At 45.4% G+C, this 15,703-nt stretch overlaps 1 protein-coding gene across 5 annotated transcripts in view; it reads right to left on the bottom strand.

Annotated features, from left to right (window-relative positions):
• The window catches only part of abhd3 (abhydrolase domain containing 3, phospholipase), a 101,536-nt gene that overhangs the window by 15,402 nt on the left and 70,431 nt on the right, over nucleotides 1-15,703 (bottom strand). For all 5 annotated transcript variants that reach the window (XM_063062599.1, XM_063062592.1, XM_063062626.1 and 2 more), the window contains 2 exons: nucleotides 11,010-11,058; nucleotides 10,726-10,891 (listed from right to left, as the gene is read on the bottom strand). In XM_063062599.1, the coding sequence (XP_062918669.1) occupies nucleotides 10,726-10,891; nucleotides 11,010-11,058 (215 nt within the window). The remainder of the gene's footprint in view (nucleotides 1-10,725; nucleotides 10,892-11,009; nucleotides 11,059-15,703) is intronic.

The raw sequence follows: 15,703 nt of genomic DNA, 5'->3' as shown, positions 1-15,703 counted from the left end.
CCCTCTTAGTGGATGCTCCAGAAGACCACGAGGGGGTTGGGATTCCCTGCTGGGGTACTGGTGAGGCCCGAATCGCAGAAGCCCTCAGTTGTACAGGCAAGTAGGATGGCAGTGATTGTCAGGAACACTACGAAAAAGGAGGTCACCTTCAAGTGGGGGATGCCCCTGGTGCATTTGTTCCCAGTGACGGTAATGTGTCGTGTCCTTGTGAGACAATCCAGGGAGAAGCTATTGGAAAAAGGGGTAAAGTTGACCGCTGAGTCATTTAACTTCGGGTACTCCCCGGTTCCTGCTGGTTGGAAGAGGAGATGTTGAAGCTGGAAGGCGCCTTTTCCACTGACGAGTTTGATGTGGGTTGTTCCCAAGAGCCCTCGTCACACTATCCAGGTGACTGAGATTACCCTGTTCAGAGGGAGGTCATGGCAACTGGTCCCTGCAGAGGTGGAGGACATTGGGCAGCATTTGTGTAACTTGAAGGAAGTTGGGATCATTACCGAGTCCTGAAGCCCCTATGCATCCCCAATAGTAGTGGCCAGAAAGAAGAATGGAAGTATCGATGTGCGTAGATTATAGGACTCTGAACAGGCGCACCGTATACTGTCCCGAGGATTGAAGTCGCGCTGGCCTGCCTGAGTGGTGTGAAGTGGTTCAGTGTGCTGGACTTGAGGAGTGGATATTACCAGATCCCCATGAGTGAGGCCGACAAAGAGAAGACGGCACTTATATGTCCCCTGCAATTTTTCCAGTTTGAAAGGGCGCCCCAGGGCATCTCAGGAGCTCCTGTAACCTTCCAGCAGGTCATGGAGAAGATGGTGGGGGATATGAACTTGTTTGAGATATTGGTATATCTGGATGACCTCAAAGTATTTAGATCCACCTTGGAAGAACATGAAGTGAGGCTGCTGAAGGTGCTGGGCCAGCTGAAAACTAAGAGTTAAAATTTTCCCTGGACAAGTGCCAGTTCTGCCAAATATCTGTTAGCTCTGTTGGGCACATAGTCTCATTGGATGGAGTAGTTATAGATCCAGCTAAGATAGAGGTGGTTACCACTTGGCCAAGGCCTCAGACTGTGAGCGCTATGTGCTCATTCCTTGGGTTCTGTGGTTACTATCGGCAGTTCGTGAAAGGCTACGCGAAAGTGAGTCACCCGTTGAATCAGCTTCTGTGCGGTTATCCTCCCTTGGGGAAGAAAGAACAGGAGGGTGGAGGGCCCATTGGAACCCTTTGGACCAAGGTGGGATGCAAACTGTGAGGAGGCCTTTCAGTCGCTGAAGGAGCTGCTGACCCAGGCGCCAGTGCTGGCTTTTGCAGACCCCCGATTGCCGTATTTACTGCACACGGATGCCAGCTGAGAGGGTTTAGGGGGCACCCTGTATCAGGATCAGGGCACCGGGTTGAGGCCCATTACGTTTGTCAGCCGGAGTCTGTCGCCCTCCAAGAAAAACTATCCCACTCATGTTGGAATTTCTGGCGTTGAAGTGGGCGGTGGTGGACAAACTGAGTGACTACCTCTACAGGGTCAAGTTTGAAGTGAGGACGGACAACAACCCCCTAACTTATATCCTGACCTCGGTGAAACTGGATGCCACAGGCCTTGGGTGGTTGGCAGTGTTACCTGCCTGTGATTTCAGACTGAAATACTGGCTGGGGAGCCAGAACGTTGATGCGGATGCTTTGTCCCGATGGGTGCAGAGGGACTGGCCAGGGATGAGGAGTGGGAGAGCGTTCCTGTCCATGGGGTGAAGGCCATGTGTCAGTTTGCCATCATCGTGAAGGCAGAGGGAAAGGAGGGCTAGGATCGAGTGGTGGATCAATTGGGAGCTTCTGACATCTCCATTCCCCAAGTTTACTGTAGCCTGACTGCTCTGAAGACAAATCAGCTGCTGGAATTGAGTTCTGGGGAAGTGGCAGCTGGTCAGCAAGATGATGCGGGCATTGGTACCATTTGGGCAGCAGTCGAAAAGGGAGACATGGCTCAGGCGGAGAAGATGAAACATGCGTCAGTGCCTCCATACTGTGAGAATGACCTCGGTTGGAGCTGAAAAACCAGATCTTATACCCAGACCGACCTTGGCATTGCCAACTGGCTCTGCCCGAGAAGTATTGGAGGATTGCATTGAAGTTATTCCATGATGATTCTGGACATTTGGGAGTGGAAAACACCTATGGATTGCTCACAGGCCGGTTTTACTGGCCCCGGATTAAATCGGAGGTTGAAGAATACTGCAAGTCGTGCATTCGATGCATACAGTGGAAGACACTGCCTACGCGGGCAGCTCCCTTGTCCCACTTGCACAGTCTGGGGCCTCTGGTCCTGGTGTGTATGGATTTCCTGTCAATAGAACCCGATGCCAGTAATGTGGTGAACGTCTTAGTCATCATGGACCACTACGCCCGGCACGACCGCCGCCGCCCGCCCCCACCGCCTGGTACGGCCAGCGCGGCGGTGAGCTGAGAGCCCGCTTCCATAGGCCAGTAACCAAGGTGATCATCCCAACGGCGGAGCAGGTGGAAGAGGAGACATCTCCCAACGGCTGCAAAGGCAGATGAGGATGCCCAACAATGGGTAGGGAGGCTTGCGAGCACGCCGCAAGAACTGCCGTAGACCCACAACACTCAGGGCTTGTCTACCTAGCGTGTGAAGCCTGGATTCGGCGGACTGCGTGGAAGAAACCATCACTGGTTCAACGGGCAGAAAGGCGATTCTCAGCAATGCGTCGTGGAGCACTATGAGGGCACAGTGAGACACACAGAACACTGCTGGCCATCCACTGCATCCTGACCTATCTCCAGCCGTCTCGACTATGTCTTGCCACTGGGTCCAGATAGGCCGGGACGAGAGAGTGAGGCTGACGACCTGCGCAACTCTCCCTCACTTTAATCCAAGTTAAGCGCAAGTCATGACTTCAAACCCAACGCGCAACCTAAAGTCCTGTGGCGATGGGGGAGTGGCGAAGCAGCAGGTACGGATACACTGGAAGCTGTAGTCACAAACCTGCACACAGGTGACCCAGGGCATAGGGTCGCTCTCTACTGGACCGAAGCAGCAGTTGAGTTCGGCAGCCCCCTGGGTGTCTGAGCAGCCCTCTTTAGGATCACTCTGCTCACCTCCATGGAGGAAGGGGCTGGAAAAGGTGCCTCAAACATAGTCTGCTTCACTTCACCCTGGCCAGCTTACCGCGGCTGGTGGGGATCACCTCATAGCGGTCGACCTACAACAGTGAAGAAGAAAGTGATGGTGCTCAACCTTGGCACATGGAATGTGAGAACTCTGCAAGATAACATCAAGGCAGACAGACCAGAGAGAAGAACTGCACTGGTTGTAAAAGAGCTAGCTCGCTACAACGTGGACATAGCAGCTCTCAGCAAAACACGCCTAGCAGACAAGGACCAGCTGACAGAACGTAGTGGTGGATACACGTTCTTCTGGAGCGGTCGCAGCAGCGCTGAACAACGAGAAGCAGGCGTGGGATTTGCCATCAATTCTAACCTCGCCCGTAAACTCACCAAGCACCCAGAGAGCATCAACGACCGCCTGATGACACTTCAGCTCCCACTTGTAAACAAGAAGAGTGCTACGCTGATTAGTGCCTACGCTCCCACCATGACCAACCAGATGACATTAGAGACAAGTTCTATGAAGAACCCGACGCCCTCATCTCAGCAATCCCACAGTCAGAGAAGCTCATCATTCTCGGGAACTTCAATGCCAGAGTAGGGACAGACTACCAAACCTGGGAAGGGATCATTGGAAGACACGGCACTGGCAAGTGTAACAACAATGGCCTTCTGCTCCTCAAGACATGTGCCACACATGACCTTGTCATCACCAACACCCTGTTCCACCTACCCACCCGTAAGAAGACATCATGGGTGCACCCACGCTCGAAGCACTGGCATCTGATTGACTACATCATCACCAGGAAGAGGGACAGGATGGATGTCAGAGTGACGAGAGCCATGTGTGGTGCTGACTGCTGGACCGACCACCGCCTCATTGTGTCCAAGTTCAGGCTTCGCATTCTGCCCATGAGAAGACCCCAAGGGCAGAAGACTGCAAAGAGGCTGAATGTCTCCAAGCTGAAAAGCAGCAGGGTTGCAGAAGAATTCGTCGATGACCTTGAATGCAGACTGCCAGACACACCACAGGATGACGGGACCAGCGTTGAGGAACAGTGGACGGCCTTCAGAGACGCTGTCTACACTACCGTCCTCGAACATCTCGGACCAGCAACCCGAAGAAACCAAGACTGGTTCGATGAGAATGATGAAGAAATATAGGCACTACTAACGGAGAAACATCAACATTACAGAGCGCATCAGAACGACTCCACGTCACTAGCCAAGAAAGATGCCTTTACCAACGCAAGAAGAAAGGTGCAGAAAAAACTTGGCGAGATGCCGGACAGCTGGTTCAGCAAGAAGGCTGATGAAATCCAGGGCTATGCAGACAGCCACGACATAAAGCGCTTCTACAATGCGCTTAAGGCTGTATACGGACCTCACCCCTCCGGCTCCTCACCCCTCCTCAACGCAGATGAGACGCAGCTGCTGACAGAGAAGAAGCAGATTCTGGATCAGTGGGCTGAGCACTTTAACAACGTCCTTAACCGCCCTGCCGACATCAACGACGAGGCCATTGCCCACCTGCCCCAGGAAGAGATCAACAAGAACCTCGACACCCTCCCCACAGTAGATGAAGTCAGGAAGGCAGTGAAGCAACTCTCCTGTGGCAAAGCGCCAGGACCCGATGCAATCCCGGCTGAGGTATACAAAGCAGGAGGCCCTGTCATGATGCAAAAGCTGACTGTACTCTTCCAGTCCATGTGGAAAAAGGGACAGGTCCCGCAACAGCTGAAAGATGCCGGCATAGTCCACATCTACAAGAGGAAAGGCAACCGCCAGTCTTGCGACAACCACTGAGGCATCTCCCTCTTGTCCATTGCGGGGAAGATTCTGGCCAGCATCCTGCTCAACCGCCTTCTCCAACATCTTGAGCAAAGTCTGCTCCCAGAAAGCCAGTGCGGCTTCCGTGCTGAACGTGGGACCGCGGACATGATTTTTGCTGCGCGCGCCAACTCCAGGAAAAATGCCAGGAGCAACACAGCGACCTTTTCGTGACCTTTGTTGATCTAACCAAGGCTTTCGATACGGTCAGCAGAGAAGGCTTGTGGAAGATCATGGAGAAGTTTGGCTGCCCCAGCAAGTTCATCACAATCGTCCGGCAGTTCCACGACGGTATGATGGTGAAAGTTCTGGATGACAGCGACGCGTCGGAGGCCTTCCCAGTGACAAATGGCATCAAACAAGACTGCATTCTTGCCCCGACTCTATTCAGTATGATATTCTCTGCCAAGCTGACAGATGCTTTCCGTAACTACGAAGAAGGAATCCACGTCAGGTACAGGACTGACGGCAGGTTGTTCAACCTTAGGCACCTGCAGGCAGTTACAAAGGTGAGAGAGACTGTCATCAGAGATTTCTTGTTTGCTGATGACTGTGCACTCAACGCCAGCACAGAGCAGGAGATGCAGCGTGAAATGGACTGCTTCTCACAAGCCTGCGACAACTTCGGACTCACTATCAGCACCAAAAAGACTGAAGTTATGTACCAGCCTGCCCCAGGAAAGCCATACCAGGAGCCGCGCATCATGGTGAAGGGCCAGAACCTCCAGGCAGTCGACAACTTCACCTACCTGGGCAGCATACTCTCTCGCGCAGTGAACATAGACGCTGAGGTCAACAACAGGATTGCCAAAGCCAGCGCCGCCTTTGGGAGACTCCGTGAGAACGTCTGGGAGCGGAAAGGACTCAGCCTTACCACCAAGCTGAAGGTCTACTGTGCAGTGGTCCTTACCACCCTCCTTTACGCCAGCGAGACCTGGACTGTCTACAGCAGACACGCCAAACAGCTCAACCATTTTCACCTGAGCTGTCTCCGCAGACTCCTCCACATCAGGTGGCAGGACAAAGTCCCCGACATGGAAGTCCTGGAACGAGCTGGGCTCTGCAGCGTCTACACCCTCCTGCTGAAAGTCCAAGCCAGGTGGGCTGGACATGTGGTCAGAATGCCAGACAGCCAGACAGCCGATTGCCTAAGCAGCTGCTGTACGGAGAACTGTGTCAGGGCAAGCACTCAGTCGGGGGGCAGAAGAAACTTTACAAAGACTACCTCAAAGCGTCCCTCAAAGGCCTGGGTGTCGACATCAACACGTGGGAGACGCTTGCCCTCGACCGTCCAGCTTGGCGCAGTGAGATCACCACAGGAGCCCGTGCAGCTGAAGTCAGGCGCATCATCGAGACGCAACGAAAGCGTGCTGTGCGCAAGGCCCGAGCAGCATCCACTGCCACGACAGCACCCACCCACTTGTGTCCCACATGTGGGCGAGCCTTCAGGGCCCGGATTGGCCTCATCAGTCACCTCCGGACCCACAGCCACCAATCTCCCATTTGACTTTGAAGCCATGGTCATCTTCGACTACAAAGGACGAACAACAACAATAACAACACCAGATATGCTTAGGCTTTTCCTACCAAGGACTAGAGGGCATCTATGGTGGAAAAAGTGTTATGGGAGAAGTATTTCATCTATTATGGCCTTCCCAGGTGGATACATAGTGATCAGGGACATGATTTCGAGAGCAGACTCATCCATGAGTTACTGGGCATGCTTGGAGTCAAGAACTCGAGTGATCCCCAGCCAGAGAGGTTTAATCAGACCTTGCTAGACATGCTCAGGACCCTGGAAATCAGCAAGATTTCCAGAGTTACCTCTGTGGTTTTTAAAAAGCATCATAGTCCTCTAGCTTCCCACTAATATATTCCCTCTGTTTTGGTTTTATGCTGCCTTTGAATTTCTTTATCAGTCATGATTGCCTCATCCTCCCAAAAGAATACCTCTGCTTTAAAATGAAAAGATCCTGCATCTTCCAAACTGCTCCCAGAAACTCCAGGTCGCCTTCCAATCAATCCTTCTCTTATGCCTTTGTAGTTACCTTTACTCAACTATAACATTGATACATCCAATAACTTCTCCCTCTCAAACTGCAGAATGAATTCTATCATATTATGATCATTGTCTAAGGATTCCTTTACCTGAAGCTCTCTGATCAAATCAGGTCATGGCACAACACCCAATCCTGAATTGCCTTTCCCCTAGTGGGCTCAACCACAAGCTGTTCTAAAAGTTATGTCTTAGGTATTCTACAAATTCCATCTCTTGGGATCCAGCATCAACCAATCTACCTGCAAGAAGGGGTTGAGGCAGACAAAAGGAAATAACAGGCCAGTTACCCTGACATCAGTGGTTGGGAAGATGCTGGAGTCGATTGTTAACGATGAGGTTTTGGGGCACTTGGAGGCACATGATAAAATGGGCCAAAGTCAGCATGGTTTCCTTAAGGGAAAATCTTGCCTGACTAATCTGCTGGAATTCTTTGAAGAAATAATAAACAGGATAGACAAAGGAGAATCAATGAATGTTGTGTACTTGGATTTTCAAAAGGCCTTTGACAAGTGCCACACATGAGGCTGCTTAGTAAGATTTGAGTTCATGATATTACAGAAAAGATACTAGAATAGATTGAGCATTGGCTGATTGGCATAAGACAAAGAGTAGAGGTAAAGGGAGCCTTTTCTGGTTGGCTGCCAGTGACTAGCGGGGTTTCACAGGGGTCAGTGTTGGGACTGCTTCTTTTTATGTTGTATGTCAGTGATTTGGATGACAGAATTAAGGGCTCTGTGACCAAGTTTGCAGATGATACAAAGATAGTTGGAGGTGCAGGTATTGTTGAGGAAACAGGGTGGTTAATTAGGAGAATGGGCAAAGAAGCGGCAGATGGAAGTGTCAGGAAGTGTATGGCCATGCACTTTGATATACAGAATAAAGATGTGGACTATTTTCTAAGTAGGGAAAAAATTAAAAAATCCAAGGTGCAAGGGGACTTGGGAGTCCTTGTGCAGGATTCCCTGAAGGTTAGCTGGAAGGTTAAGTCGGTGATGAGGAAGGCCAATGCAATGTTAGTTTTCATTTCGAGAGGAGTAGAATATAAAAACAAGGATGTAATGCTGATGCTATATAAAGCAGTGGTGAGGCCTCACCTGGAGTATTGTGAGCAGTTTTGGACTCCTGTTGACATTAGAGAAGGTTCAAACTACTACGACGTCGACTAAAAGGTAGTAGTAGTAGTAGTAGTTCAAAGGTGGTTCACAAAAATGATTCTGGGATAGAATGGCTTGTCATATGAGAAGCTTTTGATGGCTCTAGGCCTATACTCACTGCAATTTAGAAGAATAAAGGGGGATCTCATTGAAACCTTTATTGAATGTTGAAAGGCCTAGATAGAGTGATATGGAAATTATATTACCCATAAGATTTGCAAAAAGATTTGTTTGTTTGTTTTATCGACTACACAAAAGCATTTGATAAAGTGAAGCACAATAAGTTATTTGAAATATTATAGAAAACTCTAGATCTAGATTTGAAAGACCTCCGCCTAATCAGAAACCTGTACTGGGAACAAACTGCCGCTGTAAGAATAGATGGAGAAGTGAGTCAGTTTACGAAAATCAAGAGAGGCGTTATACAAGGATATGTTTTCTTCCCTGTGTACAGTGTACAGTGAAACAATATTACAAAAAATAAGAGACATCTTGGGAATCAAAGTTGGCGGTGAAAACATCAATAATTTCAGATATGTAGATGACACTGTGTTAATTGCAAGTACGGAGGAAGAACTACAAAACTTAATTGATATAATTGTTGAAGAAAGTACAAAAATGGGTCTATCAATTGCAAAAAGACAGAATGTATGGTGATATACAAGAAGGAGAATCCTATCTGCAGGCTGAGAATAAATGGAGGAGGCATAAAACAAGTACAGAACTTTTGCTACTTTGGAAGCTGGGTGACATCAGATGGCAGGTGCGACTTGGACATCAAAAGAAGAATAGGGATGGCAAAAGACACCTTTACGAGAATGAAGAGTATACTGACCAATACTAAACTAGGCATGACAACCTGCCTCAGGGTACTGAAATGTTACGTTTATCCAGTTATGTTATATGGCTCAGAATATTGGACAATATCTAGTAACATGAGGAAATGAATTGAAGCAGCAGAGATGTGGTGTTTGAGGAGGATACAAAGAATATCATGGACAAAACGAATATCTAACGAGGATGTCATGAACAGAGCAAACACAAAAAGAGAAATAATGTATGAGATCATGAAAAGGTAACGTAACTTCATTGGATGTGATTAGGAAAGAGGGGTTAGAATGCATGGTAATTATGGGAAAGATTGAAAGGAAGACGAAGACAAATGATGATGGAGACAGCAGCCAGAGAACTGGAAATGAATACCAATGAATTGATCCTCTTGACCCAAAACAGGAGTGTGTGGGCCATGGCAGTCAAAGCTCAAACTGGGCATGGTACCTGATGATGATGATTACCTATAATGATCTGGGGGAGTGGGAGGTATCTAGGACCAGAGAGCACAACCACAGTATAGAGGGATGTCCATTTAGAACGGAAAAGAGGAGGAATTTCTCTAGCCAGACAGTGGTAAATAGGCAGTGGTTGATAGACTCTTGATAAGTAAGAGCATAAAAGGTTACAGGGAGAAGGCAGGAGAATGGGGTTGAGAAGGAAATTGATCAGCCATGATCAAATGGTGGAGCAGACTTGATGGACTGAATGGCCTAATTAATTAAGCTCCAATGTGTTATGGTGTTATATTGGAATACCCCATGAATATCCCTCTAACCAGAGAGCCACCCCATACCTTCTGCTCACCTGCATGACTTTTTGATAAAATGTGTATGTTTGGATGCTCAGCTCCCAGCTGTGATCTTCTGTCAGCCACAATTCTGTGATCCCCACAATGTTGGACATGTGTTATAAATTCACCTGCCTTGTTTCAGATAGTGCCACTGAAGTTAAATTCTTGTTTCTTTCTAAACGTTGTCTTATCTTCTATTCTGGAGACTTTATATCAACGATTTCTTAGTGGTTAGCAAGGGCCCAGATTCATTATGCAGTTGGAGGGTGATTGTCTGAATGAATGGCCAGCCGTTTTGGCAAACCAACCTGCCTTTAGATGGATGTAAATTTAAGTACCTGTGCTTACTGGAGTAATTGCCAGTTTAAGACAGATGATCAAGTCAAACTTTGTAGGAGTATATTCACCATCAATGTGTTTCAGCAATTATGGGAAAGAGTTCTTTTTTCACTTCTCAAGGCAGCAAGGATGGGGAATAACTGAAGGCTTTAATCACTCTTCTCACACATCATATGTGAATAATAACAATAAAAAATCTCATGTTCTCTTGAACTTGCAGTTAGTGAATGAAAAAAAATCTTATTTCTGTCGTTGCACAGTAGCCAACAACTTCTATTGTCTGTCCCTATTCCCATACTAGTTTGCCTTTTTTTATGTGCTGGCTGGACTATTTAATGCTTTAAAGATCTGTTTGTGTCAGTTACTTTGAGATAAATGCAAATTAATTCCAATATTAACTTTATAAAGCAAGTTTTGACACAAAATTGGTTTTTGGGCACAAAAGCATTTGATGTCATGTGATCTCCAATACTCTATGATAAACATAAAAAATCTACATTCCTTACCAAGGATTTAAGTAATTAAGTGAAAAGTGAACTTCAAATATTGTTCTGTCTGTCAAATGCTGTAAAATGAATAGGTTCAGCAAAACTTTAGCTTACCATAAGCTGGTGAGAAGACATCGTCTAATGCATTTAAACACAGGACAGGAACTTCAATAGACTTCAGTTTGTGAGAAGGACTGGCATCTTTGTAATAATCAACATTTGTCTTATAGCCAAACATCACTGATGTAAACCGTTCATCGAATTCTCTGATAGTTTTTGCCTTTGATAAATAAATTAAACAATAATAAATGGAAAATGATGTTGATAATATATACAAATGTATGAAAAACTTATTCTCCAATATATACAGATAATAATTGAAGGAGTTATTTATTTACCTTCATGATATAGTCAATGTTAAATAATTTATTCAAAATCTGCCTGTGCCTATAATACAAAAAGAAAACAGAAGTTTCTGAATCACATAAAGTACACATTTATTCATAAAACACAATTACATTTATAAGTAAAATTAACACAGCAGGACATGAGGCAGGCAGTGTAAGAAGTTTGCGGCAGAGGGAGCAGAGGGGAAAGTAAACATTCCACTGATTAACCCTAACCCTAAATTGCCAATATTCTCATGTGTTTGATTCAGGCAAACAAAGACTAATTTCTGTTTCACATTCTTCTTACATATATCCTACAAAAAAGGTATTGCAACTTCTTCCAATGTGCTGACTTCAAATAAAAGTTACATATTTTATTGAGAGATGTTCATTTGAGAATAACCAAGTGTCCTCTGTCAGTAATCATTCCATTAAATACATGGAAGATACATTAAAGTTTACTTCACTTTTGTATTTATGACAGAAACAAAAAATAGCAGAAATTATGAAAACTTCTAAGATTAACAGTGTCGCTGAGATTATTTTGATTTGTCCTGTAGAAAATTTTAAATGCTACAAGTTTATTTTCTTTGAAAATTTTCTAAAATTGTCTCTTTATTTACTTGTAGTTAAAAACTGCCATTTTTCCTAATCTCCTACAGGATTAAGAACTTTTCAGGAGAAATTAAATTATTTAAAACACAATAAAAATAACTGAATTCAATAATTACTTGCATAAACTCAATATCAAAAGAAGTCGCAGTGAAATGCAATTAATGGCACCTGAGAGACTATCTGAGTGTATCTGGGTTTAAAATTTAGCTTTGTAGTTATTAAAATATTAATACACACAAAATACTGGGCGAACTCTGCAGGTCAGGCAGCACCTATGAAAATGAATGAACAGTTAACTTTTTGTCCCGAGACCCTTCATTAGGACTGAAAGGAAGGGGGAAGATGCCAGAATAAAAATGTGGGGGTAGGGGAAGGATGACAAGCTAGAAGATGATATGTGAAGACATGTGGGTGGGAAAGGTAAAGGGCTGGAGAAGAAAGAATTTAATAGGAGATGAGAGTGGACCAGGAGAGAAAGGGAAGAAGGAGAGAACCCATGGGGAGGTGATAGGCAAGTGAAGAGAAGAGGTGAGAGGACAGAGTGGGAAATAGAAGAAAAGGGAAGGGGGAAGGAAAAAAAATAAAGTTATTGGAAGGAGAAATCGATGCTCATACCATCATGTTGGAGACTACCTAGACAGAATATAAGGTGTTGCCCCTGCACCCTGAGGGTGGCTTTATCGTGGCAGAAGAGGAGGCCATGGACCAACATGTTGGAATGGGAATGGTGATAGGAATTAAAATGGTTGGCCACCAGGATATTCCACTTTTGGCAGATGGAGTGGAGGTCCTCCACAAAGTGGTCTCATCGGGTCTCACCAATGTAGAGGGGGCCTCATTGGGAACACCAAGTTCATTAGACAACCCCAACAGATTCACAGGTGAAGTGGAAGGACAGTCTGGGGCCTTGAATAGAAGTGAGGGAGGAGGTGAATGGGCAGATGTACTATTTCTGTTGTTTGCAGGGCTATGTGCCAGGAGGAAGATTAGTGGGGAGGGATGAATGGACAAGGAATTCACAGAGGGAGAGTGGGGTGGGGAAGTAAGGCTGAGTTTGGTGGTAGGATCCTACTGAAGATGGCGAAAGTTGTGGAGAATGATGTGTTGGATATACATGCTCTTGGGTTGTAGGTGAAGACAAGAGGAACTCTAACCCTGTTAAGGCAGTGAGAAGATGGGGTGAGCATGAATATCTGGGAAATGGAGGAGATCCAGGTGAGGGCAGCATCATTGGTGGAGGAAGGGAAGTATCGTTCTTGAAGAAGGAGAACATCTCTAATATACTGGAAAGGAGAGCGTCATCCTGGGAACAGATGCAGCAGAGACAAAGGAAATGAGAAAAGGGGATAGCATTTTTACAGGTACAGAATGGGACGAGGTATAGTCAAAGTCATTGTAGGAATCGGTAGGTCTATAAAAGGTGTCGGTTGACAGTTTGTCAACAGAGGTGGAGACAGAAAGATCAAGAAAGGAGAGCGAGGTGTCAGAAATGGACCAAGTGAACTTAAGGATAGAATGGAAGTTGGAAGCGAAGTTGGTGAAATTGATGAGCTCAGCATGGTGCATGAAGCAGCATCGATACAGTCGTCAATGTAGCGCAGAAGTAGTTAAGGAGCATTATTAGGGAAGGTTTGGAACACCAACTGTTCAATGTAGCCAGAAAAAAGCAGGCATGGCTGGGGCTCATGTGGGTGCCCATGGCTACCCCTTGAGTATGAAGAAGGTGGGAGGGGCCAGAGGAAAAATTGTTGGGGATGAGGACCAGTTCTGCCAGATGGAGAAGGATGGTGGTGGAGGGGAACTGGCTGGGTCTTTTATTGAGAAAGAAGTGGAGAGCTTTAAGGTATTCTTGAAGGGGGATAGAAGTGTATAGGGATTGGACTTCCATGGTGACAATGAAGCAGTCAGGGCCAGGGAATTACCAGTTATTGAGGAGACTGAGAGCATGTGAAGTGTTATGGATGAAGGTGGGAAGGGACTGAACCAAGGGGGATAGAATAGAGTCAAGGTACTACTTAAATACTGTTTTACAAAACAGACAAATTTAGGCAGTAACCATATAAAAATAAAATTGATCCAGAGTACATAATGCTAGCAACATTTTGCACTGAAATCACATCAGTTTGCAAAATTGGATCTGGCTTTTCATTAACAACCAACATTAGCACATATGACCTCTTCCATGTCCACCTATACTGACATTAATGGAAGCTCCAAGGCTGCAAACTATGACCATAGTAGGAAACACTGAATAGGTCAGACACTTCTACTGAAAGAAAAGCAAGTAAAGGCTTCAAGAAAAAGAGAAAAAAAGTAGTAATTTTGACATTTACTTTCTTTATTTACAAGTTCTGATACAAGTTCTATTTGTAGTATTATTTTTTTCTTTCTACTCATGCTGTCTGGTTTGACAGTGTTTCAAACGTTTTCAGTTTTTATTTCGGAGTTCCAGCTACTGCGGTTTTGAATTTTCTTTTATGACATTAGTAGAACACTCTAGGTAGAACCAGAGCACTGACACTGTCTTTTTTAAAGAGGCTGTACTCTGAGCTTCAGAAATCTAACCTGGCTCCTTCAGAACAGCCTGTGGACTAAGTCCATGAAGCTATCATTTACTTTCTTTTCAACACTAAAGCTACTGCGATATTTATTCTTTGGGTGTCTCATAGTGATACGTTAGCAATACTCCATTAACACCTTTTGGCCATGCTTGACACTTAAAGTGTTTCAGGGACCTAGGGGAAATGAGCTAAGGTACTGGGTGCCATGGTAGCATAACAGTTAACACAACATTATTACAGCTCAGGGCATCGGAGTTCCGAGTTGAATTCTGGTGTTCTCTGTAAAAGGTTTGTTTCTTCTTTCCCCTGAGTGAATGGGTTTCACCTGGGTGCTCTGGTTTATTCCCAAAGTCTGAAGATGTACCGGTTAGTAGGTTATTTGCTCATTGTATATTGTCCTGTGATTAGGGTAGGTAGGTTGTTGGGCATGTGGCTGTTCCACACTGTATCTTTAAGTGAAATATACTCCTCAGCAAATAGTCAAAGACACTACATCTCACTTAGATCGCTCCAATGAATATTGATTTGTAGGCTCAGTTTATCCTGCATCCTCCATCAATCACAAGCTTCTGTTGACTCTTACCTTCCCTACCCAAGGAAGTTTCCAAGTGGCCACAGAATACCTCTGCCAATTTGATGCTCAATACTGACTCAGAGAAGTTACCCAGGCATCATGTTCACAAAGAAACATTTTCATCTGATTTGACCTCCAGTTGTGCAAGTGACTGCTCTGATTGCTAATCGTTCTACAGAAGGCCTGATTTGGTATTAGTGCAAAGTACAAATATTTTTGTGCATATAAATAAGCAATTCCTCGGCATAGCTGTTTGTAGAGTATACAAAGTCTAAAAAGATAGTGTAGAAATGTCTCTGTGTTGTTTTAACAGAGATATTAGAGGATTTATGAAAAGAGAAAAATGGTGGAAAAGACTAAGCAAAGTGGTAGTTATAGTGAGGAAAATCAATTTCAGAACAATGAACATTCACCAGACAATTTGCAGATTAATGTTTTCATTAAAGTCATAGAGTTTGAGATTTGGTACAGTTAGAATTTTATTGCAAAGAGTAATTCCACACTTTAGCAGTGAGTTGAATAAGCCGAGAGTCAGCAGGAGAAATGCTATAACATCATCAAAAGACAATATTATCTAATTTTGTAGATGTTAAAACATGGAAAAAATAAACTGCTGCAAGTAGTCACTGGGTCAAGCAGCACTGATGGCAGTAGAAATGATGTATCGACATTTAGGGTTGAGACCCTTCATCAGGATCTGGCTGTTAGGTGGGTGGGGATAGAGGGGGTGTAGGAGGGAGGGTGAAGAGATAAGATGACCAGTATTTTCAGTTACCCACACAGTCCCTGTGTTCCCCTCCCACTCTCACCAATTCACTTAGGTTCTTTCTCCTTTTCCAGCTCTCTCACTCACTTCTAGCTCCATCTGTGAATCAATCACCTCCTCATCTGCTTCCAGCATCACATACCTGCTATTACCCATCCCCCGCCTTCACACTTCAACGTACTGGCCA

The sequence above is a fragment of the Mobula hypostoma genome, chromosome 1, assembly GCF_963921235.1.
Source record: "Mobula hypostoma chromosome 1, sMobHyp1.1, whole genome shotgun sequence".
Lineage (NCBI taxonomy): Eukaryota > Metazoa > Chordata > Chondrichthyes > Myliobatiformes > Myliobatidae > Mobula > Mobula hypostoma.
The sequence above is the reverse complement of the archived record's forward strand: the minus strand, read 5'-3'. Positions and strand labels throughout refer to the sequence as shown.